Raw genomic sequence first — 16,852 nt, forward strand, 5'->3', positions numbered from 1 at the left:
GGAGAGGAGGTTCTGGGCACTCAGCCACTCCACTGCAGAGGATGGCCAAAGCAACAAAAGGCTGTCATTCAGACAATTTGATTTTTAGTGTGGCTGCAATAAGCAATGTGGCCTTGTCCTTCCCTCCTCCTCCACTCCACCCAGGCTACCTTGTCCGTTCTCATTTTTTTTAATTAATAAAGAAAGAATGCATGGTTTCAAAACAATAGTTACTTTATTTCCAAGGGGGGAGGGTAGTTGGCTTACAGGGAATTAAAATCACAAAAGTTTGGGTTTGCATCAAGGAGAAACACACACAATTGTCACACCAAAGCCTGGCCAGTAATGAAACAGGTTTTCAAAGCCTCTCTAATGCACAGTGCACCTTGCTGTGATCTTCTAATCGCTCTGGTATCTGGCGCAAAACAACTGTCTGCCGTTGCTTTCACAGAGGGAGAGGCAACTGACTAAATGTACCCCAAACCACCCGCGACAATGTTTTTTGTCCTATCAGGCATTGGGAGCTTAACCCAGAATTCGAATGGGCAGTGGAGACTGTGGGATAGCTACCACAGTGCACTGCTCTGTAAGTTGATGCTAGGCATGGTAGTGAGGACGCACTCTGCCGACTTAATGGATTGGATATGCAACCGACTGTATAAAATTAATTTTTAAAAATTGACTTCTATAAAATCGACCTAATTTCATAGTGTAGACATACCCTTAGTCACCAGGGTTCTAGAATGATAAACATCTTAATTCCCATTACACTAAGGGTCTCACATAAAATGCATGATAAACGCAAGACAATTCAACCGACAAGCAGAAATTCCCTCCTTAACTCACCCTACTGCATTTACTGTAGCACACCACACAATAGCATTGATGTACCAACTCACTTTCAGAGACCTCTGCAAACGAATTATATCTACTTGGCTCAGGTTAGGGGTGTATATGTGCAGTGTGTCATGCTGCTTGACTTTTCATGATGGTTTGGTGATATAGAAGATATGCAGATTCATTTTTCTGAGGGGTGTTTTGTAAGGGAAGGAAAGACATTTGTCATTATTAAACTTTTATTAGTAATGCATTAGTGCCAACAACCAAAAGAATCCACTGAAGCTAAAGAACGTCACGCAGAAGCTGAAAAAAATGGGCCCATAACATGCAAGTACCTGAACATGTCTCTGGTTAATGCATGTTGGGAACTAAGGAACTGGACCTCAGCAGTCTCTGCTGTTCCTGCTATCACTCCCCAGCTCCTCAATAGTGGTGACACAATCCAAAGGTGTGGTTTCTTCAGGCAAATACTGGAAGAATCAAGTGCAGAGGGAGGGGCCAGTCTCTTGCTTCTTAGTAGGCCCCCATTCTGCACAGTCCCAAGACTGTTGCTAGAACACAGCCTCGCTGCTTTCACCCACCAGGTCATTCCCACTCTGCTCTGAGAGGTTCCTCGGAGCAGCTCACTTTTGGGTTGTTAGCTCAGTAGCAGCCATTCCCTTTTACTTGCTTGCTTTTGGGGGACTATCCAGGGTGGAGCTTTTCAAAACCAAGCAGAGTGTGAATGACAGGGTTATAATCCCATCTGGACTGTGGTGAGCACATTAGGCACTAGGCCCAGGAGACGCGTAATGAGATGGCACTAACTACCCTTGCCTCATTCTTGAGACATCAGCAGAAGCCCTAGCAGCTTTGAAAATCAGTCTGCTTCTATTTAGGTGCCTAACCCTAGGGCCCAAGCAAAGGATTCATGGTTTTGGGTACCCGACCCGATTTTCAGAAAGAGTGCTGAGCACCCATTCTCTGAAAATGAGGGCACTTTAGCAGGTCTCTAGTTGGGTACTCAGAAACCCAAAATGGACTAGTCACTGCTGAAAACCTGGCCCAAGCCAGAAAAATGGGTCTTTAAAAAGAAAAACAAAACAAAAAACCCTTCTGTGTGCTTCAGGTTCTGCTTCTGTACAATAGCGATGACAACAACTCTTCCCTACTGCACTGGGGAGTATATTGTGAAGCAAGGGGTATTGAGCAAGCTGGATGGAGCCCTACTGTTATAAGTGGGGATTAACTTGCTTCAGAGTCTAAAGACATCATGAGCATGATAGCCATTCTGGTGAAATGAGTTGTGCTGTTATTATCCATACACATTCATGCTACAGCCTGGTGCAGTATTTTTACCTCTTTGAGTATCACCTTCTCAGTATCAAACCAGCAGCTCAAAACACCCTGCAGGCCACCCAGGCAATGCAGGGCAGAGCATATTTCTAAGAACAATGGAATCTGTATACAAATAACAGAAGGAGCATAAAAACAAAACGCCATGAGATGCAGGTGACAATGACACTGGGTTATTTACTATTGACAGTATGGTTGGCAACATCAGGTCAACTACAATAAGACTTGTCTAGAATCTTTGCTATTTGAAAGAGTTTGGCTAACTTTTTTGTTCCATTTTCTCATGTAAATACTGCTGGTTTCCAGCCTGGGCTGTGCCAAATCACTGTGAGAAAGGATTTTTTCATTTTACTGCCAGCTCATTCAGCAGTAGGAGGCACTGGAAATCTCACCAAAGAGCCTGTTTTCACATGCTTCCCAGTTTAAAATGGTTCACATCAGCATCTAGCAATCTGCATACTTATCCCAGCCAAAACAGGCTAGGTGATTGAAATCAGACATGTGGGATTGGATTGAACGTGAACAAGCAGATTTATGGCAGATGTCAGGCACCAGACAATTTGAAGGAAGATGCAAGAAACCTCACAGTAAGCAGATGTGGAAAAATCTGCCCCTGAAGGTCTCATCCTAATCTCTAAAAGATTAGCTTAAAATAACCCTGAAACATGACATTTTATCTCCCTTGCAGTACTCTTTTGTTAGCATCAGCTATTATAACTCTGGACATTCTTGTTATTCACATAAATGTCCAGCCCCTCTTTAAATCTTGCTAAATTCTTGGCCTCAATGATATCTTGTGGCAATTAATTCCACTGTCTAATCATGCATTGTATGAAAAAGTATTCCCTTTTATCACTAAAACATATTGCAAGCTGATAGACAGTTTCCCATTAGGGCATTGTTTTTTGATTGCCTGATAAATGCTTTGTGAATTTGCAACCAAATCCTTACTTCTGAGAGAAAGATTTCTAAATGGAAAACCTGAATACAGACTTCAAATGTCCATGTGGCTTCAGTGGCAAGTTTAGAAATTTCACTCAAACGTATAGGGTACGTCTACACTGTAGTCAGACAGGTGACTACAGCATGTCTCTAAATACCAGAGCGAGCTTTGGTCTAGCTAGCTGGAACGCAAATATCAGTGAAGCCGAAGAAGCGGGCTAGCTGCTTGAGTACACTCCTAGGGCATGTCTACACTGGCTCTGGGAGTGAGCCTCTCAGTCCAGATCTACAGACTTGTGCTAGTGCATTAAAAAGAGCTGAGTAGATGCCGCAGCTTGGCCTTTCAAGTCTAAGGGAGAGTGAAGTGAGCAGGTAGGGTTATGCAGCCTATGCTGTTGTGGCTTCACTGCTATTGTCATTTGAGACAGATCAAAGCGATCTTGGATACAACTACACAGGCTTCTGTCACACCTCTGACTGCAGCTTAGACATGCCCATCAAGAAAGAATCCAGGAGGTCAAATACATCTTTTAAAACAGCAACTGCATGTTCATGCCCCAAATCTCCATTTCATTCATTGTACTATCAACCACATCAGGAAAACAAAAAGTTAATTGGTCTAGAAACCCAGTGATTAGCCTTTTATTTTTGAGCTGGAATGGGATACAATAGTGGGGAAAGGAGCAAATATTTGGAGAAATTAGCACAGTTGGTGCACATTGGCACAAAAAGTTCATATTTATGGAAAAAGAATTCCATTTCTGTATAAAATAGCAGAATTCTGTTATCAATCCATTGCTATTTATCAAACTAACTTAGCCTATTTAATCAAGCTGATGCATGCAATTATGATTTTATGGCACTAGCATCCCTCCAACTATGTTAAAAAGGGAAGTCTCTCTACAGTTAAGTAGCCAGATCCAGCAAAATTCCCAACAGTTACTGTGAATGGCATGTCCTTAACTTCAAGGAAGAGAGAGAATCACCTGTGTTTGCTATGGCCCCAATTCAGCAGAGCATTTAATCAAAACACTGAGGTGTTTTGTTGATCAGCAGCAGGCTTAAGCACGTTCTTAACTCTAAGCATGTGCTTAAGTCCTTCAAGTTTAGCACACGTGTAAGGAAGAGTTTTGCTGACTAGGGATGGATCCTGAATCAGGGCCTACGTGACCTAATGCAAACTGGTCACAAGGCTCAATGGAAACAACAAAATATAACATACTGAAAAAAACACGCCTAAATCAAAGGGAAGGCTTTGTGCAGGTGCCAATGCCAGTTACTAATATTATTTGTACATTATTTGCTTTGCTTTTCCACTTCCAGCTCTCTCCTCATGTCAGCAACCTCCACTGGGACCTGGACAGTCAAACCATCCATCGCCTTCTTCACACACACCTGGCAGCCTAGGCGTGATCTGAAAAGCAGACAACAGAATGAGCCTCATACATTTTTATGGCAAAGGAAAGAACCCACTAGCTCCCACCACCAATGCCCACACCATTCTGTTTTGTCCCCAGATTCATACAACAGCCCAGCTATCACAGGATGGAGGTAGCACTACCCTCCCAGAGGAAGGAGATTCTTAAGACACGTTCATAATAGAAAATAAATCACACTCTCTCAGTAACTGGTGCCTTATAAACACTGAGAGACTGGATTATGAGGAGCGAGATAGAACATTCCCAGTCCAGAAAGTGGTGGGTTTCTGTAGGCCAACTCCAACAGGCAGAAATGCTTACGTATCAGTGAGTCCATAGGCCAAATCCAGCATGTCCAGCTCCTCGTCTGTAATGGTATCCAACTTTTGAAAGACGTCCTCCTCAAAGATGAGGTGACACGTGGAGCAGGCCAATGTCCCTTCACAGGCACCTGCAGAAAGCGGGAGGGATCAGCACAGTGCATCAGAGAACAGCAAGGAGATAGGGGAGACACTCTTGAGGAACTGGGAGAAGAGGCGGCCCTGCCTATACCCAGGCCGAAAGTGCATCAGGAGAGGTTCCAGAGGGAAATCAAGGAGCCATTCTTGCTACTAACATTTACTGATAGCCCCGTGCTTCTGATCCAGACGGCTCCCAAAGCCAAATTAATACATAGTTGAAATATGAACATATTCATCTGGATGTATCAAATAACCACATTAATACAGTCCATGGGATGCCAGCTAGGACGGGGCGCACAGATATTGATGTTCTGGCCCTTTAAATGAGACAGGGATGTGAAACCCCTGCTCCCCGGACACATACATACTCACTAAGGACTCTGTGGCAGAGAGAGAAGCTGGCCCCCAGGTCAGCAATACGAGTTTGACCCAGCCACAGAACTGATGATAACCAGAACAACGAATGACGTTGACAGTCCGCAGTCTCACAATTCCCCGCATTGCTTATTTCACATTTGTCTTTGACCCTGGGAGACCTTTATTATTGCACCTACCAAAGCCGTCGATGCCCAGGTTTTGATTAACCACCACTTCCAGCAAACTCTCCCCTTCTTTGGCTGTGGCCGTGAGTCTCTCTCCATCCCGGTTTATAAAATGCACAGTCATCCTGTCCACAGAGCTGTCAAACAAGTTACAGGAAGTCAGTGCAAGCTGGGCCACCGCCACCTATGAAACAACTGCCAGTTGAGCAGGAGAACGAAGCAGTGATCACATGAGGAATTTACATAAGCACCCAGCTTCTTGAAGGGCTACAATGCAGTTGCATGCAAGTCCCTACACTATGTATCTTCATGAGTCAGTCCTTGCTATTCCCTACACAAGGAAGGGCAAACTAGAGCCATTCAGATCTGAATAGACTCAAACTTTACCCCTTCAGCAAACGTTTCTAAGAATAGAAATTTGATTAAGGGTGAACAAGCATACCCGTGCTGCACCTGCATCCTGTGTATGGGCAAGCGTTGGGAGACTGTTGATTTAAACCCAAAGAGCTTGCTAGAATATGCTATTGCTGGGAGAGGGGGCCATCTCTGGGCTAATCCTGTATGGAGTGAAGGGAGGATACTCACAGTAAAGCTGCTCAGGATCAGATTTAAATTGCGCAAACAGGGCTTCCTCTCCCCCACCCCACCCCCCCAGAGGATTATTTGTGAAATGCTCCATTTCTACTCTTTGTTAGTTCAACCCCTGAAAGAGTCACTGGGAGCCTTGATAATACACTAAGAGCTAAATTCATCCTTATCAAAAGAGGGAGACAGCTTTTAGTGTATGAATGGAAGTCACAACCGTTTTCACTAGGGCTAGATTTGGCCCTAAAACTATATGAAGGTGAAGGTCCAGGAACTTTGCTCAATATGCCTATTCTGGCTGGAAGTCTCCATAAAACTCACAACCCATTTCTTCAGGGATGCCTACAACAAATCAACCTAGATACATTGCCTGTAATAATTAACTATTGCATTATAGCAACAACAATAGATCAGACCCAGCAAGCACTGTGTAAAACCTGAGATGGGTTCTTTCTGCCTCTACTTAGGTTATTCTGAAGTGCTGCTCAAAAGATAGAGAGGGATTTTCTCTGGATGTTAAATCACTCATCCCTTATGCCTTTCTTTGCATGAATGCAACCTAATTGGATTCCTGTCAGCTGGAGAAAAGAGACTGGGAAATATGGAGAATATAGTATAGACAAGGGAATCACAATAGAGGGCTACCAATTAAACATATCTGGCACTGAGCCTGCTGTAAAACATACACTTGTGACTTTACTTGGGTTCCCCAAGGTATGCCACGGCAGGAAATATTCACAGTCTTCATGATCTATAAACTGCAAGCACACAAGCTTCATCATATGGAGCTCCTAAAAGTCATATGGGTCCAATTAGCATTTCTGTGGCTAGTGTACTTCTGTTACACATCTCCTATGCAAGAACAGAGGCAGGATTTTAGTAACTCAGCTGTGCTTCCCACACAGTGCTACCTCCACAATACCTAAGGGGTGGCCAAACAATTCAGATAAAAGACTTTTTCGCCCCAGATTAAACAGAACATAGCTAACAATTGCATCATTGCTGATTTTCACAGCTGCTTGTGCTGCTCTGGGTTCCTCCTGGAGGCAAAGTTGTCAAGATACCCCAAGAGGAGCTGTCTGCATGCTGGTTCTGGAAATCTCATGAAACAACCTGTTCTGGCCCAGTTTGGCAGATCAATTACATCCGAATTACAGATGGTGAAGTTCAAAGCATTCAGCAAATGCTGAGGTTCAACCATCCCTACAGTAAAGTGCCAGAAAGCTCACACCCCAAGGTTATAAAATCAGGACTGATAGCGCTAAAATGATAGGTGAGGGACTCTGAAAACAACATCCAAGAGAGAAGTGGAAATCTCAGATGAGGTGAAATCATTCTTGCTGAAGGGAATTTGCAATTTAAATTGACAGCCCTAGAGACCTATGGAACAGGCCTGCCAACACTGACCTACAAGAACCATCTCTAGGGAGGAGAGGAAAAGATCAGCCTCTGTATCTCACTCAGTCCTTAAGAACATAAGGACAGCCATTCTGGGTCAGACCCATGGTCCATATAGCCCAGTATCATAACTGTTAACAGTGCCCAGTGCCAGATGTTTCAGAGGGAATGAACAGAACAGGGTAATTAGTGAGAGATCCATCCCCATCAACCAGTCCCAGCTTCAGGCAATAAGAGGTTTAGACACACCCAGGGCATGGGGTTGTGTCCCTGACCATCTTGGCTAATAGCTATTCATGGACCTACCCTCCACGAAGTTAGCTAATTCTTTTTGAACTCAGGTACACTTTTGGCCTTCACAACATCCCCTGGCAACAAATTCCACAGGTTAACTGTGCATTGTGTTCCTTATGTTTGTTTTAAACCTGCTACCTATTAATTTCATTGGGTGACCCCAGGTTATAGTGTTATGTTAAAGGATAGATAACACTTCCTTATTCACTTTTTCTATATCATTCATGATTTTATAGACCTCTATTATGTTCCCCCCCTCCCATTTAGTCGTCTCTTTTCTAAGTTTTAGCCCTCAATGCCAAGTTTGACAAGAAGATGGCCAATTCATGCCACCCATGTGGAGACATCTGTCCCATAGGAGTTAGACTGAGACCCTCCCGCAACTCATTTCCCATCAACCACTGAACAACCAAATAGTAAATATTGGCCTAGTCAAGAGGTGCACTGGTGGCCTAGAAGCATATCACAACACCAGCTCTCTCAGCGTTTACAACTCGATGGGCTGACAGAGTGGCACACTGAATACAATGGCATCCTTCTGCATAGCACCTAAGGACAGGGACCTGCCCACACGCCTGTGAACTCACAAGGCAAGAATGGTCTCCAAAGTCAACAGAACTTCACAGCAGCTCGTGCACCCCACTCTCCCAGGCTGACTTTGCAGGTTGCGCTCTCAGCTCTCTAGAAAGGGATGTCACCCATCTAGCAGCTTCTGATACATTCCTGAGCAACAGAAGTGTTGCTGCAGCCAGGTGGCCTTGCTTTTGTCATTGCTGGCATCGGAAGAAAGTTTTGCAGCCTTGAGAATGATGTGTTTGTTTAGTAGAGAGAATTGGCCAAACCTGCAGTCCTCTGGTTTGCCCCTTATACGAGGCTGAATGAAACAGCACCCCAGTTTCTCGCAGTCAAAATAAGACTTAAAGTGAGCAAAACTCAGCAAGGCCACATTCCTGGAAGCCCAAAGGACAAAGACACATGCAGTGACGCTCAGATGTGTTGGGAAATGATGACACAGTCTACCTATTTCTTAGCAATATGCCCATAGAGTGCAAGCACACAAAATCAAATGGCCTAAGTGGATACCAAAGGCTCTGAAGTTTCCAGTGTAGCTTCCCAGAAGGACGTACTACATTGTGTTTAGGCTCAGTTGCCTCAGGCATGCTCTTGGAAAGCCTGAGAAGTAAGCAGAGGGAAAACTTGTTATTAGGGATATCCCAGAGACAGCTGAAGCAACAGCTGGGAGTGCTTATGCAATGTGTTCACCCCTAGCTGTGCTGTGCAGCAGGCAGAAATCAATTGTTTCTGGCATAGGGAGTCCTCCGTTGATTTCTTTCTGTCAGTGAGTGCAGAAACAGATGCGAAGGACCTAGGCATAGGTGCCGACTCCGTGGGTGCTCCAGGGCTGGAGCACCCACATGGAAAAAATGCTGGATGCTGAGCTCACACTGACAGCCACCCTATCAGCGCCTCCCCACCCCACCCTCCAGCACTTCCCACCCGCCAGTGGGCCCAATGCTTCAGTGCCTCCCCCTCCCTTCCTGGGCCTCCTGCCTGCCATGAACAACTGTTTTGCAGCATGCAGGAGGCTTAGAGGGAAGGGGAAGGAGTGAGGATGTGGAACTGGGTGGGAAGAAGTGGGGTGGGGTGGAAGAGGTGGGGCAGGGGTGAAGCAGGAGCAGGAAGAGGTGGGGCAATGGTGGGGCCTTGGGGGAGTGATAGAGTGGGGGCGGAGCCTGGGTCAGAGCCAGGGGTCGAACACCCCCCAGGCTCTCTGGAAAGTCGGCGCCTGTGGACCTAGTTCAGACAGTCTTCATTCCCCTCTACCATTCCCAAATGCATTGGATAGAACATGTAGCATATACCTACCTCATTGTAATGAATGGTCTCTGATCCACCTTTCAGAAGCAGGTGAAAAAATTTACCTGTGAAAACTCCACTGTGGGGAAGGGAGTGGAAATTCCTTCCCTCTACCAAGCTTACTGATCAGATTAACTCTGCACCAGTGATCCAGAATTGCCATGATTGTGTCTAGCGCCACCTATACTCTTAGATAATGGTTGATCACGAGCATTGTCACAATTATGCCCTTGTTACAGTATCTCTCTAATTAATGCTCTTTTGAATATTAGTAAAATGGATTCCATCAGTAGCCTCCAGTGGTAGAAAATTTGAAACACTGATGGTTATCTCTTGAAAAACCTCTGCCTAGATTTAATCTAAACTGGCAGGAGAAGGGAGCAGAAGGGTTGTCTTATTTCCTTGTCATTTTCAGGAACCCCTATGTGTTTTCTCATTGCTACATAATTCAGATAGGCAAGATATAATTCAGAGAATCATGTACCGTAAAATTAGAAGGTCTGCCTATTGCTTTTCAGGGAGTTTCAATCACAAAGCAATACTTAGAACATTTTTCAGGGCAGGACCCCCTGGAGACGAAAACAGTAAGAGTCAGACGGGAAACCTGTACCACTGTAGGAATGGTTTCTTATACACACTCATGTCACATGAGTAACAAAAATGGCCAATTGCAGCCAGAGGCGGAGAAAAATCTTCAGAGCCACTTCAATGCCCCCTCCCTCCCAGTGAGGGTACGTCTATACTATTTGATGTATCAGGGATTGATTTATTGCATCTCGTCTAGACGCAATAAATCGATCCCCAAATTGATGCCTGTACTCCACCTCAGCAGGAGGAGTAAGCGGAGTCGATGGGGGAGCTGCAGCGGTCGACTCGCTGCCGCGAGGATAGCCAGGTAAGTTGAACTAAGATACTTTGACTTCAGCTACGCAAAGGCCTGGGTTACACAGGAGGGTGAGGGTCAAACTAAGATACGCAGCTTCAGCTACACTATTCATGTAGCTCAAGTCAAAGTATCTTAGTTCAACTTACCTGGCTGTCCTCACGGCAGCGAGTTGACCACCATGGTTCCCCCCTCAACTCCACTTACTCCTCCTGCCGAGGTGGAGTACAGGCGTCAATTTGGAGATCAATTTATCGCGTCTAGACAAGATGCGAAAAATTGATTCCCAATACATCGAATACTATCTGCCGATGCAGCAGGTAGTATAGACGTACCTTTGGTCAACAAAGCAAGCCATTTAACAGTCTGTGGAACTTCTTCTCAGATATCGGAAGCCAGTGTCTCCCAGAATCTTTCCTGTTTGTCCTAGAAACTGAATAAAAGGATTGGCTCCTTCAAAATAGAGAAAGGCAAAGTGGTAGGATTGCACTTAGTGGTGGGTAAAATGTTTTGGAAGAAGGAAAAGCAAACTCCAACCTTCACTTACCTTCTGAATCAAACCTTTAGAGCTTCAGCCATCACTAAGACACCAGTGTTACAACCACCCAGGCAAGGAACTTTCATTGATTTCAAAGGGAATTCAGCATAAGAAATTCATGTGGGCTCGTGCCCCAAGTCATATTCTTGACTAAGTGAGCGCTGTGGCAGATAAGTGATAGCATGGTGCAGCAGACAGAGCACTGGACTGAGAATAAGGCACCCCAAGTCCTGTTGTCACTGACTCCTTGTATGAGTTCAGGAAAGTTACACAGCCCCACTGTGCCTCAATTTACCTCTCTGTATGGTGCAATGATGATAACCCGCTTTCTAAGGCACTTTTAGATCAACAACTGCCAAACCCATTATCATTGCTAGGTATTTATCAATCTTTTATTTTTAAATATCATTACATCTTACCATCACTGCCTTAGATTAGTAAAACTGAATGAATAATTTAGGCTGTTTACTTTAATAATGTCATACATCCTGCAGTGGGAATCTCACTGTTTAGAGGACTGAAATGACTTAGAAGATTTTCTCTGTCTTAACCACTGGCTTGTCAAACAGGACTCCACAGCTTGCCTCCGTATGGTTACAACATGCTGTCCTTATTATGCATATGGTATGGTGGATGTGTGCATGGATGTAAGCAACCATTCAATTCTGTGGCACAAATCTCCTGCCTTACTAGACTAGTCAGTTTCACTCTCGTCTTCACAGAATATTATTCCAACCCTGCAGTGTAATATTTAAACATCGTAAGATGCAAACCTCCTGTTGATTGCCATTTTTACATCATGACAGATTTCCTATTTCTATTACATTTTGCAAAACTCTTGTTGTTCTTTAACAAAATCTTGGACCAAGATTTTCAAGACAGTAGTGGTTTTGGGTGTCCAATTTGAGACAGTTTAAATGTGTCTAATTTTCAGAAGCAGGTGCTCAGCATTTTCTGAAGATTTCTGCAAGATGTTTCAATTTGGGCAGCTCAAAAACTGAAGCACCCACAGTCACTAGACTTCTCAGGCTCTACATGATACAGAAAACTAGTAGAGGAATGGCCCTTTAAATGTTTATTTTTTCAAAGATATTTTATAAGACCATATGAAAAAGCATGATGCCAAAAAGTACTGCTGGAAAGAATTTAGTAAGCAACAAACTAATTAAAAAGGAAAACAGTTGATAATGGCTGTTCATAAGCCCCATTTAACAGGCTTATCACAGCAACTCCTTTCTCCAAGGTCAGATAACAAAGTGGCCTATTGTGTTTTCCATTTTGCTGGCTTGGCTGTTTTTCTAGATGGGTCTTAATCTTTGCTAGCAGATTAAAGCCTGACTCTGATCACATTTGTTTGGAAGAGCTACAAGTTCCCTTTCTTTTTCCCAGGGAAATGGGCTTTCCTTCCACATTACCCTTAACACAAATGGAGCTCCTTCAGGACTAGCTAGAGAAGATACCATCAGAACTGGTGAGAGCCTTGAGGTAAAACTCAGACTCACCCAGAAACTCTGTTTGATTCTGCATTCCTTACTCTTAGCACTGTTTATCTCACTAGCCTCCCTTGTCAGCCTTCCTCCCACACCCACTCTGCTTTGCCAATATTCCCCGGCCTTGTTCTCCCATTGGTCAGCTTCTCACACAACGTCCTCTACAGCTATTCCTGTGCAGCCCCTTACATATGGCACAACCTCCTTGAGCAAATCTGCAAGGTTCCTACCCTGCCCATGCTTAAGTCCTTAAAACGCCACTACTGTTGTGCAGCTTACAATGAGCCAAGTTGCCTTGTACCTAAATTGCCTGTTGTTGGTCCCCTTTCCCTCACTAGTTGCCATGAGATGGTGAGCTCCTTAGAGCAGGGACCATCCTTCTCAAGTATTTGGAAAGTGCCTGCACATCATGGACAATACTGGTAATAACAAACCCCACTAAATTAGTAGCTTGCAGCTCTATGCTTTTGAAAGCAGAATGTCAGTTAAAACCACCCAAGGATTTGGTGCCAGCGAAATACTCCTTCCCTAATCCAAGCCCATGTACTGCTTGGTTTGGGATCAAATATAAATGCTTTGATCTGACTGTAAGGGGTTGGCCTGTTGATTGTTTGGGCCCAATGAGGCATACTCTGAACCCTGGGGGACTTTCTTTTAAAGGTGCAGAAAGCAGCTTTAAGGCACTACACCTGACCTGACAGATGCTGCAGGGTTGTTTATGTCTGATTTAAGACATTTTTGATAGCTAATCCAAAGATGGATTTGCTGACCCCTGCAACCTCCAAACTGCTTCTGGGGTCTGGCCCTGGGCTGGGATTCTGCAAAAGAAGAAGGAAGAAAATTTTAACTTGTGAATTTAAGAAGAGCTGGATTGATAGGAATGGGTCTTCTCCTAGCCCTTATTCCTGAATACTGTCCCCCATCTTTTAGCTGGCAGACTCATCATTAAAAGACAGTCCTATCAAAGAACAGGAGCCTCTCTAGAATGTGCTATCCTGATGGGATCTTAAAGTCCTTCTGCACAAAGAGCTCACGTGCTCAAGCACCGACATTGGTTACTGTTCTGTGTAGTGCCATGATGGGGAGGTGGGTTTGCGGCATGGTCTCTGCCCTACAGTGCATTCCTGAGTGGAACGTGAGGAATCTGTGTTGCTCAACAGTGCCCCCTGTGGCCAATTAATAGAAGCTCTTATTGGGATCCATCCACTGGGAAGGCAGATGGCTCCAGCATGCTTGCCCAAGAACTGTGGAGGGATGTAAAGATTGGGAGATCCTTAGGGGAAAATGTAAATAAATGGTGGGATCCATCCGAGAGAATATAGGGAGAATTTGGGGAAAAAAAAAAAACTTGTGTTCCTGTTTGTATGTTAATTGTGTAACAACCCCTATAGTAAATGTGGAGTCAGCTGTATTGCCCCCAAGGAGGAGTTCCTGAGAACCTTCTGCTCCCAGCTGTGAGGGTGATAGTGCAGTGCAGTGCAATGTGCGGTGCTGGCTTCTGCCCAGGAAATGCGTGCACTGCTGCCTGCGCAGTGCTGCCAGCCTTACGAGTTGGGGAGTGAAGGACAAGGTCAGAATCTGAACTCACGTGGCTGTAGCTAGAAGCCTTGGCCAGTCCCAGGACATGTGTTGAATATATCCTTCAAAAAAACCACACCACACTACGCTAATAAAACCCTGAGAAGACACCTATAATTCCTTAAACCCCATTGGCTCTTTCTGAGAAAAAAAGGTTACTGAGGTGAAGTATTTGACGTCTTCAGGACACATGACATGACCTCACCTTTCCCTCAGGCACTGAAATATAAACCTTCCTGCAGCACTAGAGTATGTAAAGCCACCATAATGGAAAATGGGCCCTGAAGCCTTTCGTCACACTGGGAATCCAGCCCTACTGGCACTGACTGAGTGTATTTATCCTCTGATGGGTGTTCAGAGGCACAGGGAAAACAATGCAAATCTCAGACCAATTTCTACCAAATAGGGGTCCACATCACAAAAAACACTGTCATGGTTTGCATTAATTGGTCCTCTTTTTGGCTGTCTCCGCAGAGAGGCCGAGGCCTGGCTCGGGCAGTGTGGTTCAGTTGGACTCAGGAACCTGGCTTTTCCACTGACCTGCTGTGTGACCTTGTCAAAGCCACTGCATATCTCTGGGGCTCTGTCTCTTCCTCCACCCCCATGTGTCTGTCTTGCCTCTTTAGATTGTCAGCCTGGCCTCTCACCCTGTATTTGTACAGCACCTAGCACAATGGGACACTCATCTGAGTTGGGGTCTCTATTATAACACAGACAAACAATAACCATCACCAGGCTATGGAGACTCAGCTGCCCTCACCCTCTGGGTCAGCAGTGAAGCACTTGGCAGGAGAAGAGGGAGAGGGAAGCTTGTAATGCTGCTATGAATAAAGAAAGGATTTCATTCTCCAGAGCTGTCCAACTAGCACTAAATTCAGACAAAAAAAGAAAGGAACCAGCCAAGGTACATAAATGTTGCCACAGTCAGAGAAATACTAGTCCCTAGCATTTGCTGGAACTCACTCAGATCTAAATACAGAAGGTATTGCTGAACTTGCCCCTCAGTGGCTACCCCCCACTAAATATTATCTATTATCCCAACTTAACCCCCTGTTGACTGCTCTCCCTTTAGGACACCAAGTACAATAAGCTAGTGAGAGTACACAGGGCAAGAGCCATGCACAGATTCAGCATAATGTCCACCCTAACTGTCCTTTGGGTGGCATTGCCTCTTTCATTCTAGATGCAGGTGAAGCCATATCTCCCACAGACCGAGCTGTGGTCTTGCAATGCCAGTCTCACCTAATTAGGGGATTGCTTGCTATTTATTTTAAACACCCTCACTAATTTGTCTGTCCCACCCACCTCAGCAGGCCAAGATAGAGGCATGAGGGGTCTGACTGTTTTTCCTGAAAGGTCCTGGAAGAAATGAGGTAGAGCTGAGTCTTTTGCTTACCCTGTGTCCCTTGGAACATCATGGAGCCTGTGTGTGGAGCTGAAGCTTCTCTCTGGCTGCGGGCTGGCAGGTACCTGACTGTGCTCAGCTACTCTGAGGTACTGAAAAGACTGAACTTTGCCCATATTAAGTCCATTTAGCAAGGGGCGGATAAGCCGTGGAGCGCATCGAGCCATCATGCTAGCTGAGTCCTGCTTTATGTTTCTTCGTTCTTTTTTTGTTGCAAGGCTGGCTAGCTTCTGAGGTATAAGTACAGCTGAGAGAGGGGAGGGGGGAAAAATCTAGGACAGCCTCCCTGTGGAGGAGGAAAGAGGGTGTATCCTGGACCTGACTACAGTCCAACCCACTGGTGGAGTTTTGTAAGCAGCAGTAATATGCAACCCCTGAGCAAGATAGAACCCCAACTGATCACACTTCACTATTCTTTCTAATTCCTGTTTCATTCAAGCAACCAAACAAAGCCATTTTCAGATGCTATCTTCAGTACAATGCCCAGCTACAATATGTATGTCTGTCCTGTGGGTTGAAACAGCACACTGGGACTTGAAATGATTGAGCTCTATTGCGATCTCAGTGAGTGTGTGTCCTTGAGCACTTACACTAGTGAGCTAGGACTCCTGGGTTCTATTCCTGATTCAGATGCTGTATCACTATGAGCAGGTCACTTCATCCCTCTGTGCCACAGCTTCCTTTCTGTAAACTGGGCACCTTTACCTACTTCACAAGGGAGAATAGCCCCTCAATTAGTGAATGGTTTTGAAATCCTCAGCTGCAAAATTCTGCGCAAGCGTGGATTATCCTAGTCCTTTAAATGTACAGGGAATTTAGTACTGGTGGTAACCCTAGAGCCTCAATTTATTTCCAAAACAAGTATGATCATGGCAGCAATAGTGTCCTCTGCCCTGTAACAATGTCCTCACCCCTGACCTGAAAAGGACCCACTACTATAGACAAGAGGTAAGTCCAGTCTTGGGCTGATCATTTCAAAAGACTGAGTTACCCCTAAACAAATTGAATAATTTGACAGTTAATAGAAATATTTTTTAATTATCTATATCATAAAATATCCTTTACATTACTATAAAGGCATTGTTAGTTACAAGTATTAGTGAACCTTTTAAAGTGAAAAGGTGTAGGGCTCCCATATAGGTTTCAGAAGAGAATAGCAGTAAACCACCAATCAACCCCAAAAGGCAGAGACATTAAGAGGTTTAGTCTAGATCTGATCAGAAAATGGGGCTGGGAATGAAAATTTAGAAGCAAGAATTGTTTTGTTTGTTTTCAGTGGAAAAAATTGACTCTCTGTCAAAGAAGTG

At 44.7% G+C, this 16,852-nt stretch overlaps 1 protein-coding gene across 1 annotated transcript; it reads right to left on the bottom strand.

Moving 5' to 3' along the window:
- Window positions 1–3,722: 3,722 nt before the first annotated feature.
- Window positions 3,723–15,735, bottom strand: LOC116816580 (adrenodoxin-like). Its single transcript, XM_032765916.2, has 4 exons — window positions 15,537–15,735; window positions 5,530–5,654; window positions 4,836–4,965; window positions 3,723–4,510 (listed from the first exon to the last, which is right to left on the bottom strand). Exons 1-4 carry the CDS (start codon window positions 15,713–15,715, stop codon window positions 4,393–4,395), a joined length of 552 nt encoding a protein of 183 aa, XP_032621807.1. The 5' UTR covers window positions 15,716–15,735; the 3' UTR covers window positions 3,723–4,392.
- Window positions 15,736–16,852: the final 1,117 nt, after the last annotated feature.

The sequence above is a fragment of the Chelonoidis abingdonii genome, chromosome 8 (genome assembly GCF_003597395.2).
Source record: "Chelonoidis abingdonii isolate Lonesome George chromosome 8, CheloAbing_2.0, whole genome shotgun sequence".
Taxonomy (NCBI): domain Eukaryota; kingdom Metazoa; phylum Chordata; order Testudines; family Testudinidae; genus Chelonoidis; species Chelonoidis abingdonii.

Coding starts and splice junctions, on each gene's coding strand:
- LOC116816580 (XM_032765916.2), bottom strand. CDS start 15,715: ATGATGGCTCGATGCGCTCCACGGCTTATCCGCCCCTTGCTAAATGGA. Junction 4,966..5,529: donor CCTGGGCATCGACGGCTTTG/GTAGGTGCAATA, acceptor CGCTTTCTGCAG/GTGCCTGTGAAGGGACATTG. Junction 4,511..4,835: donor GCCTATGGACTCACTGATAC/GTAAGCATTTCT, acceptor TCTGCTTTTCAG/ATCACGCCTAGGCTGCCAGG.